The sequence below is a fragment of the Garra rufa genome, chromosome 14 (assembly GCF_049309525.1).
Source record: "Garra rufa chromosome 14, GarRuf1.0, whole genome shotgun sequence".
NCBI lineage: Eukaryota > Metazoa > Chordata > Actinopteri > Cypriniformes > Cyprinidae > Garra > Garra rufa.
The window spans coordinates 34,792,148-34,817,422 of NC_133374.1; the positions used below are offsets into that span (position 1 = coordinate 34,792,148).

A 25,275-nucleotide genomic window follows, 5' to 3' on the forward strand; every position below is an offset into this window, starting at 1 on the left:
CCAAGGGTTATAGTCATGTTAGTATGGACAATTTGCAAAGAGAAACTAGTTTAGATTTTAAAACATAAACTTCATCACAGCGTGGATATTGTTTGTATCTGCGCATCCAGGTTTCAGGTGCTCATTATTATACTGTACACACTATAAAGTCAGAACTGTGCACACCATATTATATTACTGCCTTCCCAGTTTGGTATAAAAATACTGCTCCAGTCTTGTATACACTGGAAACCATCATCCTTTTAGACTGACATAATCAGTTAGAATGATGTCTGTGATGAGTTGGGTTGCAGTGATTCTGCTTATTGACCTGGTTTGCATTACCTTAAATTTTCCAAACCACTATATGTTTATATAAAAGCATTAACTTAACTTCTAACTCAGATATCTATTCATAGTTATATAATACACTGTCGCTCAAAAGTTTGGGATGTTTTAATGTTTTTTAAAGAAGTTTCTTATGCTCATCTAGGCTGTCAAATATTATTACAATGTAAAACAATGTTTTTCTATATTAATATACATAAAAATTTAATTTATATCTGTAAGTAAAGTAGAATTTTCAGTATCATTACTCCAGTATTCAGTGTCACATGATCCTTCAAAAATCATTCTAATATGCTGATTTATTATCAGTGATCGAAACAGTTTTAGCTTAATATTTTTTTGGAACCTGTGATACTTCTTTGATCAACAGCATTTATTTAAAATAGAACGGTTTTCTAACAATATACACTACTGTTCAAAAGTTTGGGGTCAATTTTTGTGCTTTGTTTTTTTTAAAGGAATTAATTAATATTCACCAAGGATGTGTTAAATTAATAAAAAAAAGTAATAGCATAGATTTACATTGTTTAAAGTACATCGTAATTTAAATTTACATTTTAAAAATATTTATAATTTAAATAAATGCTGTTCTTTTTAACTTATTCATCATATCCTGAAAAAAAGAATCACAGGTTCCAAAAAATATTATGCAGCACAACTGTTTCCAACATTGATAATAAAAGTAATAAATCAGCATATTAGAATGATTTCTGAAGGATCATGTGGAGTAACAGCTGATGAAAATTCAGCTTTGCAACACAGGAATAAATTATATTTTAAAGTACATTAAAATAAAAACCATTATTTTATATTGTAATAACATTTTGCAATATAGCGTTTTTTTTCTGTATTTTTGATTAAATGAATGCAGCCTTGATGAACATAAGAGACTTCTTTAAAAAAAAAAAAAAAAAAAACACAGCATAGCGATAGTCTTCATAAACAAGCCTTTACCTCGTAAATACATACTGGTCAAAGGGCACCAGTGGCATTTGTCTTGAGTTCTGCATTCAGAAGTAAGTCACCATCTGCATTTGTTCAAATACTCATAAATAACAATATTCACTGTTTGTATAAATGTTACTGTGATAGATAGATTATGTTTAAACAGTTTTTAAAAGTTTTGTTCTAATGACAGTTTTATGTTGTAATGGAGGCATTTGAAATGTCTGAAAACCGCAGCTTAATGTGTCATTGAACATACTGGGTTCAGGTAACATACATGGGTTCAGGTTCACAGACATACCATGCAGAATACAATAAGAAACATTCTATGTTTGATTATATATATGTAAAATACACCATTTGAAATAGAAATGTTTTAAACAATATAAATGTCACTTTTGTTTCAGTTTAATGCATCTTTGCCGAATAATAGTTTTTGTGTATTATGAGCAAATTCTTCACACCTAAAAATATTTTTTATCCTTACAGGCAATAAATGAATTGCAGTTAAAGTGCTAGAACACCTGTTTGAACTTTATAGGAACTTGCATCTTATGTATAGTGCATTTAGTTAGTGTCAAAACTATTCTTCACTTGTTTAGTAGTTTAATTTTAAACAGTTGTGTCCTCTACATGTAAGAAATATAAACCTGTGTATTTGGACTGTGTTTTGTGATTAGAACAGGCTCTGTTGATACCGTTCATGAACGCTGTTAGAGGAATGTCTTCATCAGGAGGACCTACACCCCCTTTCACAACCCTGTCGGTCAGCCGGCCAGTTGAGACCATCACTCACGTGGAGCTCTGTCGCCCGGAGAAATGCAATGCAATGAATGAGGCATTCTGGCTGTATGACGTCCATGTCCATTTCACACGCTATGTGTTTATTTCATTTAATTTCCTTAAATTTTTCTTGTGATGCTTCGTAAGCAATAACTTCACAAGAGTAGAAAGACATTAGTAATATTTTAAGTATTAAAATGTTTACATAGTATATCTTATCATTTATACTGGAAAGAGTGATTATTTTAAGCCATTTCTGTGTCAAAGTGTGCTTAGTGCTGCAACCAGGCTTAGCAATATACATGTTATTATGCTGAATTACTGTGTGTTGGTGTTAATTCTTTGCTGTGCTGATTTATTGTATTTTTGTTTAAACTGCAGTGAAATGGTTGACTGCTTCAATCAGATAGCTGAGGACTCAGAGTGTCGTGTTGTGGTATTCTCAGGTGCTGGAAAGCTCTTCACTTTAGGTAAAGCTATCAGACATCTCGCCAATTTTTTTTTTTTTTTTTCAACATTTTTTAAAATTTCAACATTTTGCTTGCTCATGCAATACTCAGTACTGCATCTAGGTGACTGACAAGGTGATGCTGTGCAGTTGATAAAAAGTGGTGTCTAGGTGGTTGTTTTCTGGCCCAAGCCAAAAGAGTCATAAGTAGCATGGGTATATTTGTAGCAATAGCCAAAAATACATTAAGTCAAAAATTATCGATTTTTCTTTCATGCCAAAAATCCTTAGAATATTAAGTAAAGCTCATGCTTCATGAAGATATTTTTTACATTTCCTACTGTAGATATATCAAAACTTAATTAATTAGAAAATAAATTAATTTGGACAACTTTAATATTTAGATTTTTTTGCACCCTCAAATTCCAGACTTTCAAACAGCATCTATGTATAAATGTATATTTATAAATCTCGATTAAAAGAAATGATCCTTATTACTGGTTTTGTGGTCCAGGGTCACAAATGATTTCCATAGCACAAATGTTGCTGTACTTTATGCTTAGGGTAACAGGTTTAATGAAATTAATATAAACGTATATAAATGTAATAATTTGTGTGCAGGTATTGACCAAATGGACATGGCCAGTGATATTCTACAGCCTGAAGGAAATGACACAGCCAGGATCTCATGGAACCTTCGCCGCATCATAACTAAATACCAAGAGACCTTCTCCGTTATTGAAAAGGTTACTATTTTAAAACTCTTACTGTGACTATACTGTGAAAGCATATCAATACATACACTATACTGCCAAAAGTATTGGGTATTAGTAATTTCCATGAGTACAAATCTAAAATGTTAAGCATATACTGATATTCTAGGGTATTGCATGATTATAATTTTGTAGCAACAGTTTGGACAGGACTCTTTTCTGTTCTAACATGACAGTGCATCTGTGTATAAAGCAAGGTTCAAAAAGAAATTATTGATTCAGTCAATGTGGAAGAATTTGAGTGGTCTTGGATTCTCTACTAATGAGCTAATGATTTGAATCAGGTGTGTTTGATTAAGGAGACATGGAATTCTAAATCATTCTATTGCATAAGTATTCATTCCCTTATCTGGGATAGTTAAAATTTAGCTCAGGAGCAGTCATATTGCTTGTAGATGTTACTGCACTTTGAGTGAACCCAGCAGGCACACAACATCATAAGAAGTTAATATTAGGTTAGATTTAGGTCGTGACGTCAAGTGACCAAAATTCAATGTCTAGCCAGCATCTAAGGACAACGTTATTTTGACGTCCAATAACAACGTCAAATGAATATTTGGTTGATTTTAGGTTGTGTTGGAAAGTGACCAAAATCCAGCGTCGAGCCAACATCTTAAACCAACGTCATATTGACGTCAAATACTGACATTTATGCATCAGGTATGGCAACCAAAATCCAACGTCTGATAGATGTCATAGTAGTAACGTCCACACAACGTCAAGCTGTAACATCATTAGACCTTGATATTTGGTTGTTTTTAGGTTGCGTTGGTAAGGTGGAAAATCCAGGTTCCATGAGTAAAAGTACTCCCCAGTATTTTGTTCCAGTCACCTGGATTTGCTAATTAGCACAGTTTTTCAACCAGGAGGTCAGAGGTGGGACCAAGTCATTTCTTTCAAGTCACTGGCAAGTCTCAAGGAAAATCCCAAGTCCTCAAAGAGTTAAAGTTAATGAGATAATTAAGTGACTAATTGAATGATGGTTGTGCATTAGTGACCAACATCTGCTGTTATTAAAATTACAGAGGATCAGATGTTGATGTTTTATTGGTTAAAATGATGTCACCATCGTGGAGATCAGTATTTGCTTTAGTTGGGCTCTTGACCCTTGGCTCCTGGGTTAGATCTCTCTCTGTTGCAATGCATGTGCTGTTGTAAAGCAGTTAGATAAGAGCTGTACTTTGAACAGCTAACGGTTGTTTTTATATGGTGAGATGGTCATCAAGAGCTATATATTGGGACACCCCCTTCTAATGAACAGGTTTGACTACTTTAGTAATTTCCATGAGTACAAATCTCAAATGTTAAGCATATAATGATATTCTGGGGTATTGCATGATTTTAATTTTGTAGCAACAGTTTGGACAGGACTATTTTCTGTTCTAACATGACAGTGCATCTGTGTATAAAACAAGGTTCAAAAAGAAATTATTGATTCAGTCAATGTGGAAGAATTTGACTGGTCTTGGATTCTCTACTAATGAGCTAATGATCTGAATCAGGTGTGTTTGATTAAAGAGACATGGAATTCTAAATAATTCTATTGCATAAGTATTCATTCCCTTATCTGGGACAGTTAAAGTTTAGCTCAGGAGCAGTCATATTGCTAGTAGATGCACTTTGAGTGAAGTTAACCTGTGGCAAATTCAATTGAATGGGTATGATTTGGAAAGGCATACACATCATAATAAAAGATCTGACAATGTATATCAGAGCCAAAAACCAAGACATGAGGTAAAAAACAAAACAAAACAGCATGTAGAGCTCAAAGACAAGATTACATCAAGCCACACATCTGTGGAAGAGTTCAGAAAAAAATTCTGTAGCATTGAAGGTTCACAGAAGCATGTAGTCTCCATTACCCTTAATAGAAGAAGTTTGAAACAAACATGACTCTTCCTAGAGCTGGCCTCCTGGCCAAACTGAGCAATTGATGGAGAAGGGCCTTAGAGTGGTGACCAAGAACCTGATGGTCACTCTAGTTGAGCTCCATGATCATAAATGCAGATGAGAGAAACTTTGAGAAGGACAAACATCACTGCAACACTCCACTGACCTGAGCTTCATGGCAGTGGAAAGATTCAATCCTCTCCTCAGTGAAGACACATGAAAACACACTTGGAATTTGCAAAAAAAAAAGCACCTAAAAGACCTTGTGAGAAACAAGATTCTGTGGTCTGAAGAACCTCATTTCCAAGCATATTTTTTGAAGGAAACCAGACACTGCTCATCACCCGCAGACTACCATCCTAAAAGTAAAGTGTACTGTGTTTTTTCAGCAGCAAAGACTGAAGAACTCACCAGAGTAGAATGAAAGCTCACTGCACCAAAATATTGAGATAGCTTTAATGAAAACCCAGTCCAGAGCATTCAGAACCTCAGACTGGGCAGAAGGTTCACCTTCCAACAGGACAATGACCCTAAGCACATAGCAAAAGTGGCTTACAGACAACTCTGTGAATGTCCTTAAGTGGCCCAGCCACATCCTGGGCCTGAACCCAATAAAGTATTTCTGGAGAAACCTGAAAATGTGCATCTTCCCCATCCAACCTGATACCTGAGAAGAAGAATGACATTGTACTCATGTACTTAAGTACTATGTAATTAGTACTAATGTACTGATTATTTCAGGGGTTTTTTTTCAATACATTTACGAAGTTGTGACTATTCTTTTTCATTATGGTGTATAAAGTGTAGATTGATGTGGAAAAAAGTAATTTAAAGCAGTTTAGCATAAGGCAACAACATAGCAAAACGTGAAAAAAATGAGGGGCTATAGACGTTTTTCCTGAACGCGGAAGTAAGCCCGACTCTTAACTGAAAGAATGCTTTGCATTTCCGGTCTGCATTGTTTCTAGTCAAATTAGGGTATATTCAGAGCTAATAATCTAATGTTAAACCTATTCAAATGTTTTAAATAGCACATGGCTCTATAGCGCCTTCAATAGGCAATATCGCAATGACCGTCAGTTGTCAGTGCCTCACTTTAATGAGTGTGTAGATGACACGAAGCTGCGGATGTTAGCTACATTAAAAACAGATGGACGCTATTTGAATGGGTTCCTATGGAGACCGGAACAGAAAAGCATTCAATCTGAGGTTAGAATTCGTAATGGCGGCGCTCATCGTTTACTCAGGAAAAAGGTCTATAAATACTTTCACAATCCACTGTATTTGGCTTTAACAATCAGTCCATTCCAATATTTGGATTTAGAAATGTAAACTATCACCGAGGCTTTATCTCATATGCACAAATGTTTCATCGTGTCTCTTGTGTTTTATTGTACAGTGTCCAAAACCAGTGATTGTGGCCGTTCATGGAGCATGTATAGGAGAAGGTTAGTTTTCCTGTATAAAAAGGTTGCCACTACATTTATACTTTTTATTGTGTTTATAGCACAGATAGACAGAACTTTTCACAACACATATTGTCCCAAAAAATAATGAATAACAACCTGTTGAGAAAAAACAAAAAACAAAAAGATGTGTGTGTTTAACCTAATATTCAGCTGGTAATCCATTAGATGGAAAACTGAACCACACAATGCCATAATTCATATCCATAGCACAAATGTTACAGTAGTTTAATGCCTAGGGTTGGGGTTTATTAAACTCATCCAAATATGCACAATAGTTATAGTAATACTTGCCTTGGCACACACCACTTACACTCTAGTGTTCAAAAAAAAAAAAGGATTACAAACTCCCTGGTGAGAAAAAAAAATAAATGTTGTAATTCTTTGCGCCTTCTTTTACAGGTGTGGACTTAATCACAGCATGTGATATACGGCTGTGTACGCAGGATGCCTGGTTTCAGGTCAAGGTGTGGGCATATTTATTAGATTGTTGTTGATTTTTACTGACAGTGTTTTAATCATCAATTCTGTAAAGCTCTTCATAGTGCCAACTTGAACCCCTTTTTTTAATACTTTAATACTTGGTTTAATACCATTTTAGAATCTACTTAGATTTACGTTAAATTTGAATGTCTGAATTGATCCCCCTTTCCTTTTCAGGAGGTCGACACTGGTTTGGCAGCTGATGTTGGAACTTTGCAGCGTCTCCCCAAAGTGATTGGAAGTCGAAGGTACTTCCTTAATCTTAAAGTTTGTTATAGATCCAGTAGCACTGCCCTGTGTTTATACAATTAATAGTAACATTTTCTTCTGTGTCCTTCAGTCTAGTGAATGAGTTGGCTTTTACTGCAAGGAAGATGTACGCTGATGAAGCCAAGAGCTGTGGACTGGTCAGGTGAGATATTTAGGCAATAAGATATGAGATGATATACTTTATTTTGAATAAAGCATTTTTAATGAAGTTTAGTAAACAGTGGTGTGTTTGTTCTCTTTTGTTGCACACAGTCGTGTTTTTCCGGATAAAGAGACTATGATGGCTGGAGCTCTGGAGATGGCAGGAGAGATTGCCAGCAAAAGTCCAGTGGCAGTCCAGGGAACTAAAGTCAATCTCATTTACTCCAGAGACCACAGTGTTCCAGAGGCCCTGAATTACATAGTAAGATCTGAACTGTATCAGACCATCGAGCAGGGATAGGCAACATCGGTCCTGGAGTGCCAATGTCCTCAGAGTTCAGCTCCAACCCTGTATTACTTACTATTGTAGAAAGAGTAATGGCTAACTTGGATCATTTGTCCCTTAATAACCAATTAATAATGACATTAATAATCACATTACAGCCTTGACGTCATTGAATTTCATTCACAGTTGTACAACACTCAATCGTCGTTTACGGCTAGCATAGGAATGAATGAGAAGTGTCGTAAGCTGAATCACACCTGTCGCATGACGTCAGAGACTTCTTTTATAAAACAGCATTTTTTTGTGGTAAACTCTAAAAATAGTTAAATCCAAAAGTATTTTTAGTGTAAAACATGTTGAAGATTAGCAGATAGGCTGTCGATTCAATAAATGATAAGCCGTTTTCTCTAAAAAGATAAATTCACCATAGTGAAGCCTCTTCTCCATTGACATCCATAAAAAAACGGCCTCTGGTCTCTGTTCCCATATACTGCGAGACCGGAAGCGTTAGCATTAGCCACTGTGCTTTTTCGGCTAATGGTTGCAAACTTGCCTTCTAGTAGCTTTGGCCTTAGTGATCCTGAAGACCTCGATTAACTTGATCAGGTGTGTTTAATTAGGGTTGGAGCTAAACTCTGCAGGGCAGCGGCACTCCAGGACCGACATTGCCTATCCCTGGCATAAAGTAAAAGCATAATAATATTAAAAACAATAAAGAAGAAACAGATTCAGGCCGGATATACACCGACCAAAATTACAAACGCAACACTTTTTTTTGCCCCCATTTTTCATGAGCTGTACTCAAATATCTAAGACTTTTACTATGTACACAAAAGGCCTATTTCACTCAAATATTGTTCACAAATCTGTCTAAATCGGTGTTAGTGAGCACTTCTCCTTTGCCGAGATAATCCACCCACCTCACAGGTGCATAATTATTGCACAGGTATGCCTTAGGCTGGCCACAATAAAAGGCCACTCTAAAATGTGCAGTTTTATCACACAGCACAATGCCACAGATGTAGCAAGTTTTGATGGAGCGTGTAATTGGCATGCTGACTGCAGGAATGTCCACCAGAGCTGTTGCCCGTGAATTGAATGTTCATTTCTCTACCATAAGCCGTCTCCAAAGGCGTTTCAGAGAATTTGGGAATACATCCAACCGGCCTCACAACCGCAGACCACATGTAACCACACCAGTCACAACTCTATGTGAAGGAGATGTGTTGCACTGTGTGAAGCAAATGGTGGTCACACCAGATATTGACTGGTTTCTGAAGCAAATGGTGGTCACACCAGATATTGACTGGTTTCTGGACCCCCCAATACAGTAAAACTGCACATTTTAGAGTGGCCTTTTATTGTGGCCAGCCTAAGGCACACCTGTGCAATAATCATGCTTGATATGCCACACCTGTGAGGTGAATGGATTATCTCAGCAAAGGAGAAGTGCTCACTAACACAGATTTAGACAGATTTGTGAAAAATATTTGACAGAAATAGGCCTTTTGTGTACATAGAAAAAGTCACAGAACTTTGAGTTCAGCTCATGAAAAATGGGGGCAAAAACAAAAGTGTTGCGTTTATAATTTTGGTCAGTGTAGAAATTTAAATAACTTCAACACAAAATAAATGAAAGGCAGGTTGTGTATCACATTATGGGTTACTAACAGGTGACCGTGAAGATACAGACAAATAGGGAAAAAATACTTAATTAATAGCTAAATAATAATAATAATAATAATAATAATAAAAGAAAAAGAAAAAGAACACATAATACATCTGATTGAATTAAGACATATGAACCCTAAAGCAAACAAGGGATTAGGGTGGTGTATTGTATATGTGTAAAAACTACTTTTTTTTTTTTTTTTGTGCTGTCAACATTTGGAATAATATTCTCATATTTTCTACTAAAAAGTAATAAAACTACAAATGTTTCAAATCAGCCCAAAACACTTGGTGGCATTATACAGTGATTTCTTTTGTAAAATTTCTTTACAAAGCCAGTATGATAGATCTCTACTGTTTAGAAAAGCTAATTTCGTAATTGAACTAAAAATTATTCTTAACTGTGCTTTCTGTTCCTGTTTGTTTCTGCAGAACGCCTGGAATATGAGCATGCTTCAAACCCAAGATATAATGAAGTCAGCTCAGGCAGCGATGGAGAAGAAAAGCCTCAGAGATGTTACTTTCTCTAATCTCTGAGAGTCTACACACCCTTACTTACAAATAACAGCTTCTAAAAGATTAGATTTGATCTGCTCTTCTTAATCAACATGGTTTTTACAATTGAAGTAAATCTTGATTCAATTCTGTCGTCACATTTAGTGAAAGCAGTCTGTTTTGGTTTGGTGTTATGTCATTCTGGGACTCGTTAAGTAAAACTAAAGTTTTATGGGTGCCTTAATGCTGGCTCACAAATGTCAGTTGATTAACCAAAAAGCCTGCTAAACTTATTCAGTGCTGAATGCACACTAAAACCTTAAGATAAATGGTTTGACTTGACTATGATTTGTTTTATGATTTATCAGTGACTTGCGTACTGTATTACATGATATGTTACAATGTGTTTCAATTGTGATAATATATTTGCATCTCAATAAAAATGAATGCTAAAATAAGTGTATACCAAGGGTTATAGTCATGTTAGTATGGACAATTTGCAAAGAGAAACTAGTTTAGATTTTGAAATATGAACTTCATCACAGCGTGGATATTGCATTTACCTGCGCGTCCAGGTTTCAGGTGCTCATTATTATACTGTACACACTATAAAGTCAGAACTGTTGACACCATATTATATTACTGCCTTCCCAGTTTGGTATAAAAATACTGCTCCAGTCTTGTATACACTGGAAACCATCATCCTTTTAGACTGACATAATCAGGTAGAATGATGTCTGTGATGAGTTGGGTTGCAGTGATTCTGCTTATTGACCTGGTTTGCTCTGGTAAGACTGATTCTGCATTACTTTAAATTTTCCAAAGCACTATATGTTTATATAAAAGCATTAACTTAACTTCTAACTCATATATAAGTAACAAGAAGTTTGAAAAGTTATTTACCTATTATAGTTATGTAATTATATACGCTGTCGCTCAAAAGTTTCTTGGGGTCTCTTAATGTTTTTTAACAAAGTTTCTTATGCTCATCTAGGCTGTCAAATATTATTACAATGTAAAACAATATTTTTTTTATATTAATATACATTAAAATTTAATTTATATCTGTAAGTAAAGTAGAATTTTCAGTATCATTACTCCAGTATTCAGTGTCACATGATCCTTAAAAAATCATTCTAATATGCTGATTTATTATCAGTGATCGAAACAGTTTTAGCTTAATATTTTTTTGGAACCTGTGATACTTTTTTTCAGGATTCTTTGATCAATAAAAGACCAGCATTTATTTAAAATAGAATGGTTTTCTAACAATATACACTACTGTTCAAAAGTTTTTTTTAAAGAAATTAATACTTTTATTCACCAAGGATCTGTTAAATGAATAAAAATGTAATAGCATAGATTTACATTGTTAGAAAAGATTTACAATTTAAATAAATGCTGTTCTTTTTAACTTATTGACCTATCACCTTTCAGTATCCTGAAAAAAATATTATGCAGCACAACTGTTTCCAACATTGATAATAAAAGTAATAAATCAGCATATTAGAATGATTTCTGAAGGATCATGTGGAGTAACAGCTGATGAAAATTCAGCTTTGCAACACAGGAATAAATTATATTTTAAAGTACATTAAAATAAAAACCATTATTTTATATTGCAATAACATTTTGCAATATTACTGTTTTTTTGTTTTTTTTTTGTATTTTTGATCAAATGAATGCAGCCTTGATGAGCATAAGAGACTTTAAAAAACGTCTTACTGATTTTATATCTGAATACCAGACAGTCCCCTAATTGTAATCATTATATTGGGTTATATGGAATAAGACTGAATTCAAATTATTCTGATTTGTATTTAAATTTAGATATTATATTACTTCTTAACCGCATTATGCATTTTATACATGCAAAATTTCTCCATAACTTAACCTTCTCTTTTCTCAACTGCTCTTACTGACAACATGTTTACAAGAAACATGTCCCCTTTTTATGGGGACAGTATTATTATCTCCACTATTTGACCACATTTTTGTATTTTAAGTTGACAGTATGTTTACACCTATATTGGCTTCATCATGCTCTGAGACTCATGGGCATTTCTGGAAAAAAATCATTTGTTCTGTTTCTTGAAATGACATGTTATGAGATATAACTCTCCCTGAGTAATTAATATTCATTCAATTATAGTGTGTGACTTATGTGAAGGTACACCGAAGCCATACCAGAAATTGATTGATGGGGTTGGAATAATTTATTGCTTAAAGGTTAAGTAATGAGATACATATTAAAAATATTAAATAACCCATACATCAACTAGAGCTGTAGTTAAATACTAACTCAATTTTGGCACCTACAAGTCCACATAAGCTTTTATATGCCCACATAATGTGGACTTACTACAAAGAATAAATAAATAAATAAATAAATAAGTAAGTAAGTAAAATAAAAAAAATAAACTATAACAAGTATAAAAATTAACAAGTGCAAAAACCTAAATTTAGTTAATCTAAAGTGAATCCTGTCTGAAAAATGGCTGACAAAAAAAAGAAACAGCATATGCCTAAACACCTCCTTCTGTTCCAACTGAAGCATGTCTTCAGATTATTACATTACCACACTCACACACTTTTGTTTTCATGAGATATATTATATTTCCTAGGTCAAATTTTCTGGAGAATGAAGGACCACGTGCATAAAATCCAACAAGCCAGAATAAAACAACGTGTGACACACACTTCCACTGTCATTCCCAAAAAAGGCACAATTCACCAACCCCTGAACCACTTTGATAGGAAAAATGACAAAACCTTTCCACAGGTACAACAACCTTACACTCATACTTTGAATGCGATATCACTGAGATGGCACAAGAAATGTAATTTTAGAAGAATTTTAGAATTTAGAAGTGTAATTTTAATTCATTTAATAATGAATTCAAATGAATTATTTTAATTAAATTAGATAAAAGAAATTATTTAATAATCATTACAATAGAATATAAGTTTAATGATATTAAAACGAATACATTTATCTTGTCTTTTCTATTGCTATCATCATTTATTCATTAATATTTTACCTACAGAACTTCTTTGTGAATGACGTTTATTGGCAGCGTTCAGATGGACCAGTCTTTCTCTATATAGGAGGGGAGGGCCCACTCTCTAAATTCAGTCTATTGTTCGGTCTGTACCAATTTCCCTTGCTTCAAGTCATATTACGTTTAACATGATCTCCTAAAAAACTGACTTTACATACCTTTAGCTAAAATAGATACGTCCTCCTGCATATCACTGCTGTTTTTAGGTGAAATGTCCACCGGGTGGCGCCAATTGCACGTTTTACTGAATTGAATCTTTGAGTTATGTTTTATATGTTTTTTGGAATTATTAATATATCATGATTGGTTTGTTCAAAGATAAACAGTGGGACAAAAGATTGTTTTTAGGAATGAATGTTACAAATGTATTTCTGTCATGACAACTCTCTAAGAGTTTAGCAATGCAAATGGCAATTGGTTTGATCTTAGTGGAACAGATCTGCTACACAGCGTGTAAGAAATACTGCTGCTGCACATATAACATGAAATGCAGTAACCTCCACATATAACATACATGAAATCAAGGTGGAGGTATTTTAAATGTGCTGCAACTGCTACAGCAAGCACTAACTGAGTATTTGAATGTTGAGCTTATTGGCTGTTGATATGAATAGATAGCAGTCAACTGTGCCATGTAAATAATGATGCCATTATGTCAGATTAAGTTACAGTAAGGAAAAAAAAAATGATTTGATCCCCTGCTGATTTTGTATGTTTGCCCACTGACAAAGAAATGATCAGTCTATCATTTTAATGGTAGGTTTCATTTGAACAGTGAGAGACAGGTAAAAAAAATCCATAAAAACACATTTCAAAGAAGTTGAATTGCATTTTAATAAGTGAAATAAGTATTTTACCCCTTCGTAAAACATGACTTAGTACTTGGTGGCAAAACCCTTGCTGACAATCACAGAGGTCAGACGTTTCTTGTAGTTGGCCAGCAGGTTTGCACACATCTCAGGAGGGATTTTGTCCCACTCCTCTTTGCAGATCCTCTCCAAGTCATTAAGGTTTCAAAACTGATATTTGGCAACTCAAAACTTCAGCTCCCTCCACAGATTTTCTATGGGATTAAGGTCTGGAGACTGGCTAGGCCACTCCGGAACCTTCATGTGTTTCTTCTTGAGCTTTCTCCCTTGTCGCCTTGGCCGTGTGTTTTGGGTCATACCCATTCACGATCCATTTTCAATGCCCTGGCTGAAGGAAGCAGGATTTGCAGTGTAGTTGTCCTGTCCCCTTAGCAGAAAAACACTACCAAAGCATAATGTTTCCACCTCCATGTTTGACGGTGGGGATGGTGTTCTTGAGTTGATGCCAAAGAACTCGAATTTTGGTTTGATCTGACCACAACACTTTCACCCAGTTCTTCTCTGAATCATTCAGATGTTCACTTGCAAACTTTAAACAGGCCTGTACATGTGCTTTCTTGAGCAGGGGGACCTTGCAGGCTCTGCAGAATTTCAGTCCTTCACAGCGTAGTGTGTTATCAATTGTTTTCTTGGTGACTATGGTCCCAGCTGCCTTGAGATCATTGACAAGATCCTCCCTTGTAGTTCTGGGCTGATTCCTCACCGTTCTCATGATCATTAAAACTCCACGAGGTGAGATCCCCAGACCAATGGAGATTAGGACAGTTATTTTGTGTTTCTTCCATTTCTTCCAACTGTTGTCACCTTCTCACCAAGCTGCTTGACGATGGTCCATTCCAGCCTTGTGTAGGTCTACAATCTTGTCCCTGACATCCTTGGACAGCTCTTTGGTCTGGGCATGGTGAAGAGTTTGGAATCTGATTGATTGATTGCTTCTGTGGACAGGTGTCGTTTATACAGGTAACAATCTGAAATTAGGAGCACTCCCTTTAAGAGAGTGCTCCTAATCTCAGATTGTTACCTGTATAAAAGACACCTGGGAGCCAGAAATTTTGCTGATTGATAGGGGATCAAATACTTATTTCACTCATTAAAATGCAAATCAATTTATAACTTTTTTTAAATGCTTTTTTCTGGATTTATTTCTTGTTATTCTGTCTCTCACTGTTCAAATAAACCTACCATTAAAATTAAAGACTGATCATTTCTTTGTCAGTGGGCAAGCGTACAAAATCAGCAGAGGATCAAATAATTCAAATAATGCATCATCAAGAGTTTCATGACAGAACTTTGGATATATATATTATTATTATTATTTTTTTTTTTTTTTGAAAAACTGTTAGGCCACCATGTGAACATGGCAGAAAGACATGGGGCATTGCTGGTGGCCCTGGAGCACCGCTTCTATGGAAAGAGCATCAATCCTGATGGTCTAGAGACAGAGAACCTAAGAGATCTCTCCAGCCAGCAAGCGTAAGTGACATTGACAGACTATTTCACAGATAACAATGATGATCACAATGACATTTATAATATGATATATGTAGCCTAATCTCCTTTCCATCTCAGTTTGGCCGACCTGGCTGCGTTCCATCATTATATCAGCCAGCGTTTCAGCCTTTCCTATAAGAACACCTGGATCAGCTTCGGGGGTTCCTATGCTGGAGCTCTCTCAGCTTGGTTAAGAGGAAAGGTTTGTCGTTTATTTGAAAATTCTTTAGAAATATGTTATTTGTTAGTTCATGTTAGCTTACTAATGTTACTAAATTTATCCCCTGTATCACCAAAGAAGTTTACAAGAATTCCCGAACTGCTCTTTTTCAAACAAATAATTTATCTTTCAAACTTTCTTTCTCTTCTAGTTTCCTCATCTTATCTATGGAGCAGTTGCATCCTCTGCCCCTGTTCAAGCTCAGCTGGACTTTAGCTCTTATAATAGGGTATGTGTTTTAGTACATTGTAACACATGTGGGAGACATTTTATATCAATCAGAGCACAACTCTCAGTAGTTATTGCATTACTTTGGTTTTGGCATTTATATATTTATTTCTGCAGGTGGTTGGTCATAGTCTTATGAACGAGGCAGTGGGCGGCTCGAAAAAGGTAAGAGCACATTTAGGATCACTATGAATTTGTGTTTTTGTGTGTCAATTTCTGTGTGTGTCCTCAGTGTGTAGCAGAAGTGAAAGGGGTGTTTGCAGCTGTAGAGGCAGCTCTGCTAATGGGGAATGAGGTAGAGGTGGGAAAAGACTTTGGCTGTTGTGAGACCCCTTTTAAACCAGAGGACAAGGCAGAACTGTTGCAGAGTTTGGCTGATATCTTCATGGGAACCGTCCAGTACAATGAGGAGGGGGTTGCATTCAGCATTGCAGAACTTTGTGACATCATGACCAATAAGAGTGAACAGAATGGACAGAAGGAGGAGACATATGACCGTCTGGTCAAACTAGCAGAGGTAACACTTCTTGATCTAATATTATGTGGTATAAATGTGGTATTGTTTGGTATCATAGTTTTTTTGTTGCCTCAAATAAAATAAAAAAGTGTGACTATGTAAAAGTGTAAGTGTAAGCATGAAGATGTATTTAAAACTTTGGTAGTATAACAGTATTTATTACAACAGATAAGGTAAGTAAATTTTGTTTTAATTTTCACACATAACTGCTGTACTGTTTTTTTTTAAACATTAATGGAGCTTAGTTGACTTTTCTATTCTATTATATACAGTTGAGGTCAAAAGTTTACATTCACCTTGCAGAATTTGCAAAATGTCCAAAATAAGAGAGATCATACAACATGCATGCTATTTTTTATTTAGTACTGACATAAGATATTTCACATAAAAGACATTTACACATAGTCCACAAGAGAAAATAATAGTTGAATTTATAAAAAAAATACCCTGTTCATATGCTTGGTTCTTAATACTGTGTTGTTACCTGAATGATCCATAGCTGTGTGTTTTGTTTTTTTGTTCATGAGTCCCTTGTTTGTCCTGAACAATTAAACTGCCTGCTGTTCTTTAGAAAAAAATTCCCACAAATTCTTTGTTTTTGTTTTTAACATTTTTGTGTATTAGAACCCTTTCCAAACAATGACTGTATGATTTTGAGATCCATCTTTTCACACTGAGGGACTCATATGCAGCTATTACAGAAGGTTCAAATGCTCTCTGATTCTCCAGAAGAAAAAACAATGCATTAAGAGTCAGGGGTGTAAACTTTTGATCAGAATGAAGATGTGTATATGAATTTTTCAGATTTTGCCTAAATATCAAATTTTTCATTTAGTACTGCCATTCAGAAGCAACAGAAGATACTTACATGTTTCCCAGAAGACAAGTTAAATTTACCCTGATCTTTGAATTAAAAAAGTTTTCACACCCCCGGCTCTTAATGCATTGTGTTTTATTTTGAAGCATCAGTGAGCATTTGAACCTTCTGAAATAGCTGCATATGAGTCCCTCAGTTGTCCTCAGTGTGAAAAGATGGATCTCAAAATCATACAATCATTGTTGGAAAGGGTTCAAAAACACAAAAATGCTGAAAAATCATTTTTTGTGGGACCTGAAGAACAGTGGGCAGTTTAACTGTTCAGGACAAACAAGGGATTCGTGAACAGCTATCACTAAACAAAAAAAAAAAAAAAAAAAAAAAAAAAAAAACACAGCTGTGGATCATTCAAGTAACACCACAGTATTAAGAATCAAGCATATGTAAACTTTTGAACAGGGTCATTTTTATAAATTCAACTATTATTTTTTCTTGTGTACTACATGTAAATGTCTTTTATATAAAATGTATTATTCAGGGTCAGTACTAAATCAAAAATAACATGCATTTTGTATGATCTCTCCTATTTTGGTAAAATAATTAACATTTTGCAGATCTGCAAGGTGTGTGTCAACTTGTAACCTCAACTGTAAGTTGGTGTACTCACCTTGAGCTCACAGTTACTGTAATGAATTTTTTTAAGTAAACAAAGAATTGCTCAAGTGGACACTGAACACATCAGTGGCCATGTTCAGAATATCATACTAGCATATAACTTACAGCACACTATTTCTGTAGTATATAATATGTATACTATGTAAAATACTGTTCACTTCACCATCCATTTCTGTTTTTTTTTTACTCTCTTTTTTTATCAAAATTTAAATAAAAATGCAAAAAATGTCACTTGCTGAACGTAACATACAGCATAATATAGTGAGGTCATATGGCAATAATTTAACACTATTAGTTGTTCTATAATGTTTCTAATTTTACATTTTGTTCTTGAAAAATAGTAGCCAGTGTATATTGTATTCACTGGCGTTCTAATTTTCACATCTAACCAGCAGAGGGCATCACAGACTGTGAAAAAAAGGCCTGCTTCTTCTAAATCTCCACACGTTTCCATACATTTAGCTACATTAAAATAGTCACAATTATTTTTTCCCCTATTTATTCAGATGTACCGTGCCAGAGAGAAAGTCCCATGTCTGGATGTTTCTCATGAAAAGCTTGTGTTTGAACTCAGTAACACCACAGCTACCTCCAGTTACAGACAGTGGTTCTACCAAACCTGCACTGAGTTTGGCTTCTGTGAGTATTTGATCTAGCCTACAGTACTCTTTTTGATCATTCTCTAATTACAGATATTCACACACAAACATCTACACAGTAGCCCCAGGTGTATCTTCTGTCTGAAAATTATTACATCAGGTAACAAAAAAATCAAACCAAATGGCATCTGCAAACAAATATATTTTCAGAACTAACTTCTTTCCACTTTGCATTGATTTTCAACAAACTGGCATCAGGGTGAGCCTACATGTATGCTGGGCGTACGGCAACACACAATGAAAGCGCTATATAAATGCCTCATTCATGTATGTTTTGCAATTTTTATGATGTATTAATCAGTTCCCTCAGGTTCACACAGGTGGAGTAAGCACTTGTGTAGCTTATCTGAGTGGATGTGTTCTGCTAATCTTCACCAGCGTATCTATTGTTGTATAAATTAAAACCTAAAAAACATTTTTGTGAAATGATTTGCTTGAAAATTGCTTGGTGCTATCTTTAAAAGTAACGCCATTTAGATTGACATTTTCATCTAATGCAATGACGTTTATGACATTTTTGAGTGCAGCCAAATTCTTTGAATGTCTTTGTATTTAAGCTAATAAAATAATCTTGTTAAATGCATGTTTTCATGCATTTTTAAGCAAAATTTTAATTCAAATTTCTACCCTTTGTGTTGGTTTATGGAACAGTTCAGACGTGTGAGGACAATAGCTGCCCCTTCTCACGTATGTTAACCATTCAGTCTCAGACTGAGCTCTGCTCCCGAATCTTTGACATCCCTCAGGACCGTCTGCCTGTCCACATTGACTTTACCAACCAGTACTACGGAGGGAACCGGCCCCAAACATCAAGAGTGCTTTATGTCAATGGTGAGCATTTAGCTGGCGTTTGTCTTTCATGTGGGCTTTTACAATTACTAGTTGTTAACTTAAATCCGTTAACATTTATTAGCAAACCAAGGTGGATTTTACTGCGGTAAAAGATACTTGATTATCTTGCTTTATTAGTGTGTAAACATCTGTTTATATATACACACTTTTACCTTAGATTTACAGTCAAACCAAAAATTATTCTGACACCAAATATCATTTTTGATATTCTTTTTCTAGTGGGTGCAGGACACTCTAGTCAATTTATGTAAGTGAGGATAGCAAAGTAAAGTCAACTGTGACATATTATACCCAAAAAAAATTCATACAGTGGACTTCCAGTAAAATGTATACAAATTTGGGACCAAAAATTTTTCAGACACTTTGACCTGACCATGTTTTGCTTAAGTGTTTTTTCTTTAATTGCTAATGCGACCTTTTTACACCACAGACTGAACAAAATTAAGCATTAATTGGTCAACAAAGTATTGATAGTTGTGTAAATATTGTCATACTAAGTCAGATTTTTTGGTTGATTGTAATCCATTACATACCTATCAGTTATCTGACATTATCAAGATGAATTTGTTCTGACACAGTTTAACTCGGAGTTCTTGTCATATTTTATAATCTAAAATATAGCGAATAAACTTTAATAATGTAAGAAATGTTGAAGGTGTTAATTAATTTTGGTTTGACTTTATGTCCACCTAAATAAAATATTTATAAATAAAAGTCATATTTGAGTTTTTCTTATTTATTGTGCATTCACTGTGTCATTCATTGAACATTATCCATACAACATTATTAATAAAGACATGTTTTTCTGACCAAGGCAACATTGACCCATGGACGGAGCTAAGTGTGGTCTGGAATGACACTATGGTGGACAATGACAGAGTCATTCTTATCGATGGCACCGCCCACTGTATGGACATGAACTCAGATAAATCAATGGATAAACCTGCATTGCACCAAGCCAGGAAGGTAAAAATCTAAACGTGTAAACAAAAATTAATTACATAGAATAACTGATCGTTTTAGTTTTATTTCACTTTAAAAATAAGGGAGCTAAAGTGCATTTTTTCCTCTCACAATTTTCATGTTCTTTTCCTCTTAGGAGATTGGAAGACGTGTGGCCATGTGGCTAAAAAGTGCAGCATTGGCACCATAAGATTAGATCAGCATGACGTTTTGATAATCACATGACCAAAGCATATCAACTAGGTTTTCTTTTGTCCTTTAATTTGAAAAACAAACAAACAAACAAAACAACAGATTTTTGAGCACTTCAAAACCTTGAAATCTCTTCTGCATTACATTTTTAATCTTTTTTTTTTATAACTAACCAGATTGACATTTGCTTGGGTCATTTTGTGTTGTGGTTTTGTCAACAGTGCAATGCTGTAAGCAATTACATGCAAGTACTACTTTTATTGTATATTGAATTAAATGTTCATGTATGCGAAAGCTTGGGAACCCCTGTGAAAATGTGAATAATTTTAACAAAAGGCATGTTATTTTTTATTTAGTACTGTACGGAGTAATATATTTTACATAAAAAATGTTCACATATAATCCACAAGACTATAAAATAGCTGAAATTATTAAAATAACTCATTCAAAAGTTTTAGAACCCTTGGTTGTTAATACAGTGTGTGGTTATCTGGATGATTTTTTTTGTTTTGTTTTGTGATGGTTGTTTATGAGTCCCTTGTTTGTTCTGAACAGTTAAACTGAGCACTGTTCTGACTGTATGATTTTGAGATCCATCTTTTCACACTAAAGACAATTGAGGGACTCAAACACAACTATTAAAAAAGGTTCAAACACTCACTGATTCTCCAGAAGGAAACACAATGCATTAAGAGACGGGAGTGAAAACCTTTTAAATTTGAAGATCAAGGTAAATTGTTCTTAACTTGTCTTCTGGGAAACATGCAAGTATCTTCTGTTGCTTCTGAAGGGCAGTACTAAATGGGAAAAAAAAAAATGCCATTTCAACAAAATAAGGAATTTGGACATCTTCATCCTGTTCAAAAGATTTCACCCCCCAGCTCTTGATGCATCGTGTTTCCTTCTGGAGCATTAGTAAAAAAATTTAACCTTTTATAATGAGTCCCTCAGTTGTCCTCAGTGTAAAACGATGTATCTCAAAATCATAGTCACTGCTGGTAAGGGTTCAAATATGCAAAAGATGTTGGGAAACTAAAAATTCTGCAGGACCTAGAGGATTTTTCTGAAGAACAGTGCTCAGTTTAACTTAGTTGTTCAGAACAAACAAGGGACTCATGAACAACCATCACAAAACAAAAAAACAGCCGTAGATCATCCAGGTAACCACACACGGTATTAAAAACCAAGGGTTCCCAAACTTTTGAAGGGGTTATTTTAAAGGAACACTCCACTTTTTTTGGAAATAGGCTCATTCTCCAACTCCCCCCGAGTTAATAAGTTGATTTTTACCGTTTTGAAATCCATTCAGCCGTTCTCCTGTTCTGGCGATATCACTTTTAGCATAGCTTAGCATAGATCATTGAATCCTATTAGACCAATAGCATCGCGTTCAAAAATGACCAACGAGTTTCCATATTTGTTGTATTTAAAACTTGACTCCTCTGTAGTTATATCATGTACTAAGACGGGTGGAAATGCAAAGCTGCGAGTTTCTAGGCTGATAAGATTAGGAACTACACTTCCATTCCAGCATAATAGTCAAGGAAGTTTGCTGCCGTAATATGGCCGAAGCAGGCGGAGTATTATCAGAAATGAGTTCCCAGCTAGTTTAGCATTTGCACATGTGCTGCGTGGTATTACTGCTCCTGCTTCAGCCATATTACGGCAGCAAACTTCCTTGACTATTACGCCGGAATGGAAGTGTAGTTCCTAATCTTATCAGCCTAGAAAATTGAAGCTTTGCATTTCCACCGGTCTTAGTACACGATATAACTACAGAAGAGTCAAGTTTTAAATAGGACAAATATCGAAACTCGTTGGTCATTTTTGAACGTGATGCTATTGGTCTAATACGATTCAATGATCTATGCTAAGCTATGCTAAAAGTGATATCGCCAGAACAGGAGAACGGCTGAATGGATTTCAAAACGGTAAAACTCAATTTATTAACTCGGGGGGAGTTGGAGAATGAGCCTATTTCCAAAAAAAAGTGGAGTGTTCCTTAATAAATACAGCTTTTTTGTTTAGTTTTGTCTTCTGGACTATACGTAAACATCTTTTATGTAAAATATCTTACTCAGGACAGTTAAAATTGTTCACATTTTCACAGATCCTGCAAGGGGTTCCCACATTTTTGCATGGCACTGTAACTCAAGATTAATATATGGCTTTTTACCCCTTTTCTGTAAAAAACAAACAAACAAAAAAAACACTTTAATTACAAAACAAATGCGTAATGAATAATTCACGTGTGTTTGTGGTCTTTAGTAAAATACAGATGTGGTAAATTTCACACCTTGAAGAAGCAAACATTACTGGTTGTGTATTTCAGGGGTAGAAACGATCACGCTGTTTCATTAGACCTTGCTAAAATGTCATTTTTCCTCAAATTTGAACTTTTGTAACTTTTGTAATAGGCAATTTCCTTCTATGATTATATATATGAAAAGCCACCAGCTTGTTTTATACAATAGGAGGCGCTATTGGTATTAAGTCAAAAATGTGATGAGGGTTGATATGTCAGTACATATCAGAAAAAAAATATTGCAGAAGTAATGGTTCAGTGCAGTTGCTTCAAAGGTAACTGCAGATTCAATTTATATAATAGATGAGGCTTGCAAAACTTTCTATACTGTACATTTTACAAATGTAATTATGCAATTCCAGTATCAAGAAAAATATGCTGAGATACTTGATGTTAAGAACAAGACGATTATCTTGGTATTCTCATATATTCCTCTTGCATGATCTGTACATTACAAGTGTAATCAATTGTTTCTATGCAAATAAATTACAAATAGGGGCATGTGAAGTGCTGTGTGAACAACAGCAGAAACAGAAAATCAATCATACTCAATCTGTGAATGTATGAGTGTGTGTAAGGTGAGCAAGAGCCAGTTGTTACAAGGCCATCTGCTTGGCGGCAGTGTGTGTGTGTGCGTGTGTGTGAGGGGGTGGTTTAGAGGACAGGGGGTGTGTTCAGCTCCTGCTGTTTGGTCCTGCCTCTCGTTGATTGATGATCTCCACTCCCCCAGGGTCGACCAGGTCACGACCTCCCACTACTGACCCCCCCCTCCGAGAGAGCTCATTCAGCACCCTGCCTTCACATACACACACACACACACACACACACACACACACACACACACACACACACACACACACACACATATACTCACACACACTATTCACTCCATTTGGCTGTCTTTCCCCCCTTTCGCTTTCAGACAGACATATGAATACATATACACTTGCCAATATATTGTGGTCATTTATCCTGTCTTAAAGATGACTTGTAAACAGCAGGGTCCTGCCGTGTGGCATGCTTTGCTTCATTTAAAACATTTTAAAACATTTTTCAAACTATTTTATCATTATTATCCATAATAAGATTTTATGGTAACTGTAAATGTATATAAATGTAATATTTGTAAAATCTTTATTTATTTGTCATACTCCAGGGCACTGCTGTTAAATGTCATGTCAACTGTCCATTTATAATTACCACAAGGCAACAGTGCAACACACACACAGAATTTTGCGAGAGAGAGAGAGAGCGAGAGAGAGAGAGAGAGAGAGAAGTTACATTAAATGACCAGTTATCTAGTATAGTTATCTAGTTATCTAGTTATATAGTAATTATTATAATCCTAATCAATTCTACATTTAAAATACATTTATCTTATACTATTTACACTGCTGCTCAAAAGTTTGGGATCAGTAAGATGTTTAATGTTTTTTAAGAAGTCTCTTTTGCTTATCAAAGTTCCATTTATTTGATCAACAATACAGAAAAAAGTACTATTATGAAATATTATTGCAATTAAAAATAATTTTATTTTAATATACTTTAAAATATAATTTATTTCTGTGATGCAAAGCAGAATTTTTATCAGCTGTTACTCCAGTCTTAAGTGTCACATGATCCTTCAGAAATTATGCTGATATATTACTTTTACCATCAATGTTGGAAACAGTTGTGCTGCTTAATATTTTTTTTTTTTTTTTTTTTTTTGGAACCTGTTATACTTTTTTTTAGGATTCTTTGATAAATAAAAAGGTTTAAAACAACAGCATTTATTTAAACAATTTAAGTCTTTACTATCACTTTTTATCAATTTAACACTGATTAACAATTTGCTGAATAAAAGTATTAATTTCTTTCACAGAGAGAAAGAAAGAAAAAGTTTACTAACCCCAAATCTTATTGTTACAAAAGTTTTCTATTTTAAATAAATGATGTTCTTTTTAACATTTTATTTATCAAAGAATCCTGATAAAAGTATCACAGGTTCCAAAAAATAAAAATAAAAACATTAAGCAGCACAACTGTTTCCAACACTAAAAATAAATCAGCATATTAGCATGATTTCTGAAGGATCGTGTGACACTGAACACTGGAGTAATGATGCTGAAAATTCAGCTTTGCATCACATGAATAAATTATATTTTAAAGTATAATAAAAAAAAGAAAAACAATATTTTAAATTTCATTAACATTTCACTATATTACAGTTTTTTGTATTTTTTTACAGACATTGCTTTGCCTTTTATATTTCCATAAAAGATTAAAAAACAAAGATATTGTAAAGAAATAATAAATAAAATATATGTTGCTCCCAGAAATAACACCAGCATCACTTTTATGTTTGCTTGAATTTTGCAATGTAAAACATTGACACTGTTTCGTCTTTTACTTTTGTCAATTTGTGTCAGTAAAACCAATAACGATATAGTAAATAATCATGAAAA

The 25,275-nt window shown here is 34.6% G+C and overlaps 2 protein-coding genes across 2 annotated transcripts; both read left to right on the forward strand.

Moving 5' to 3' along the window:
* Window positions 1–1,303: 1,303 nt before the first annotated feature.
* On the forward strand, window positions 1,304–10,441 carry LOC141284967 (delta(3,5)-Delta(2,4)-dienoyl-CoA isomerase, mitochondrial-like). Its single transcript, XM_073817999.1, has 10 exons — window positions 1,304–1,343; window positions 1,953–2,121; window positions 2,437–2,525; window positions 3,125–3,249; window positions 6,566–6,614; window positions 7,035–7,099; window positions 7,293–7,363; window positions 7,456–7,527; window positions 7,638–7,788; window positions 9,916–10,441. Exons 2-10 carry the CDS (start codon window positions 1,976–1,978, stop codon window positions 10,018–10,020), a joined length of 873 nt encoding a protein of 290 aa, XP_073674100.1. The 5' UTR covers window positions 1,304–1,343; window positions 1,953–1,975; the 3' UTR covers window positions 10,021–10,441.
* Window positions 10,442–12,619: 2,178 nt separating this feature from the next.
* On the forward strand, window positions 12,620–23,319 carry prss16 (serine protease 16). Its single transcript, XM_073817378.1, has 11 exons — window positions 12,620–12,760; window positions 13,026–13,125; window positions 15,253–15,382; window positions 15,479–15,602; window positions 15,772–15,849; window positions 15,966–16,013; window positions 16,081–16,365; window positions 18,364–18,496; window positions 19,168–19,347; window positions 20,183–20,334; window positions 20,468–23,319. The coding sequence occupies exons 1-11, from the start codon at window positions 12,620–12,622 to the stop codon at window positions 20,519–20,521; spliced, it is 1,425 nt and encodes a 474-aa protein (XP_073673479.1). The 3' UTR covers window positions 20,522–23,319.
* The last annotated feature ends 1,956 nt before the right edge of the window (window positions 23,320–25,275 follow it).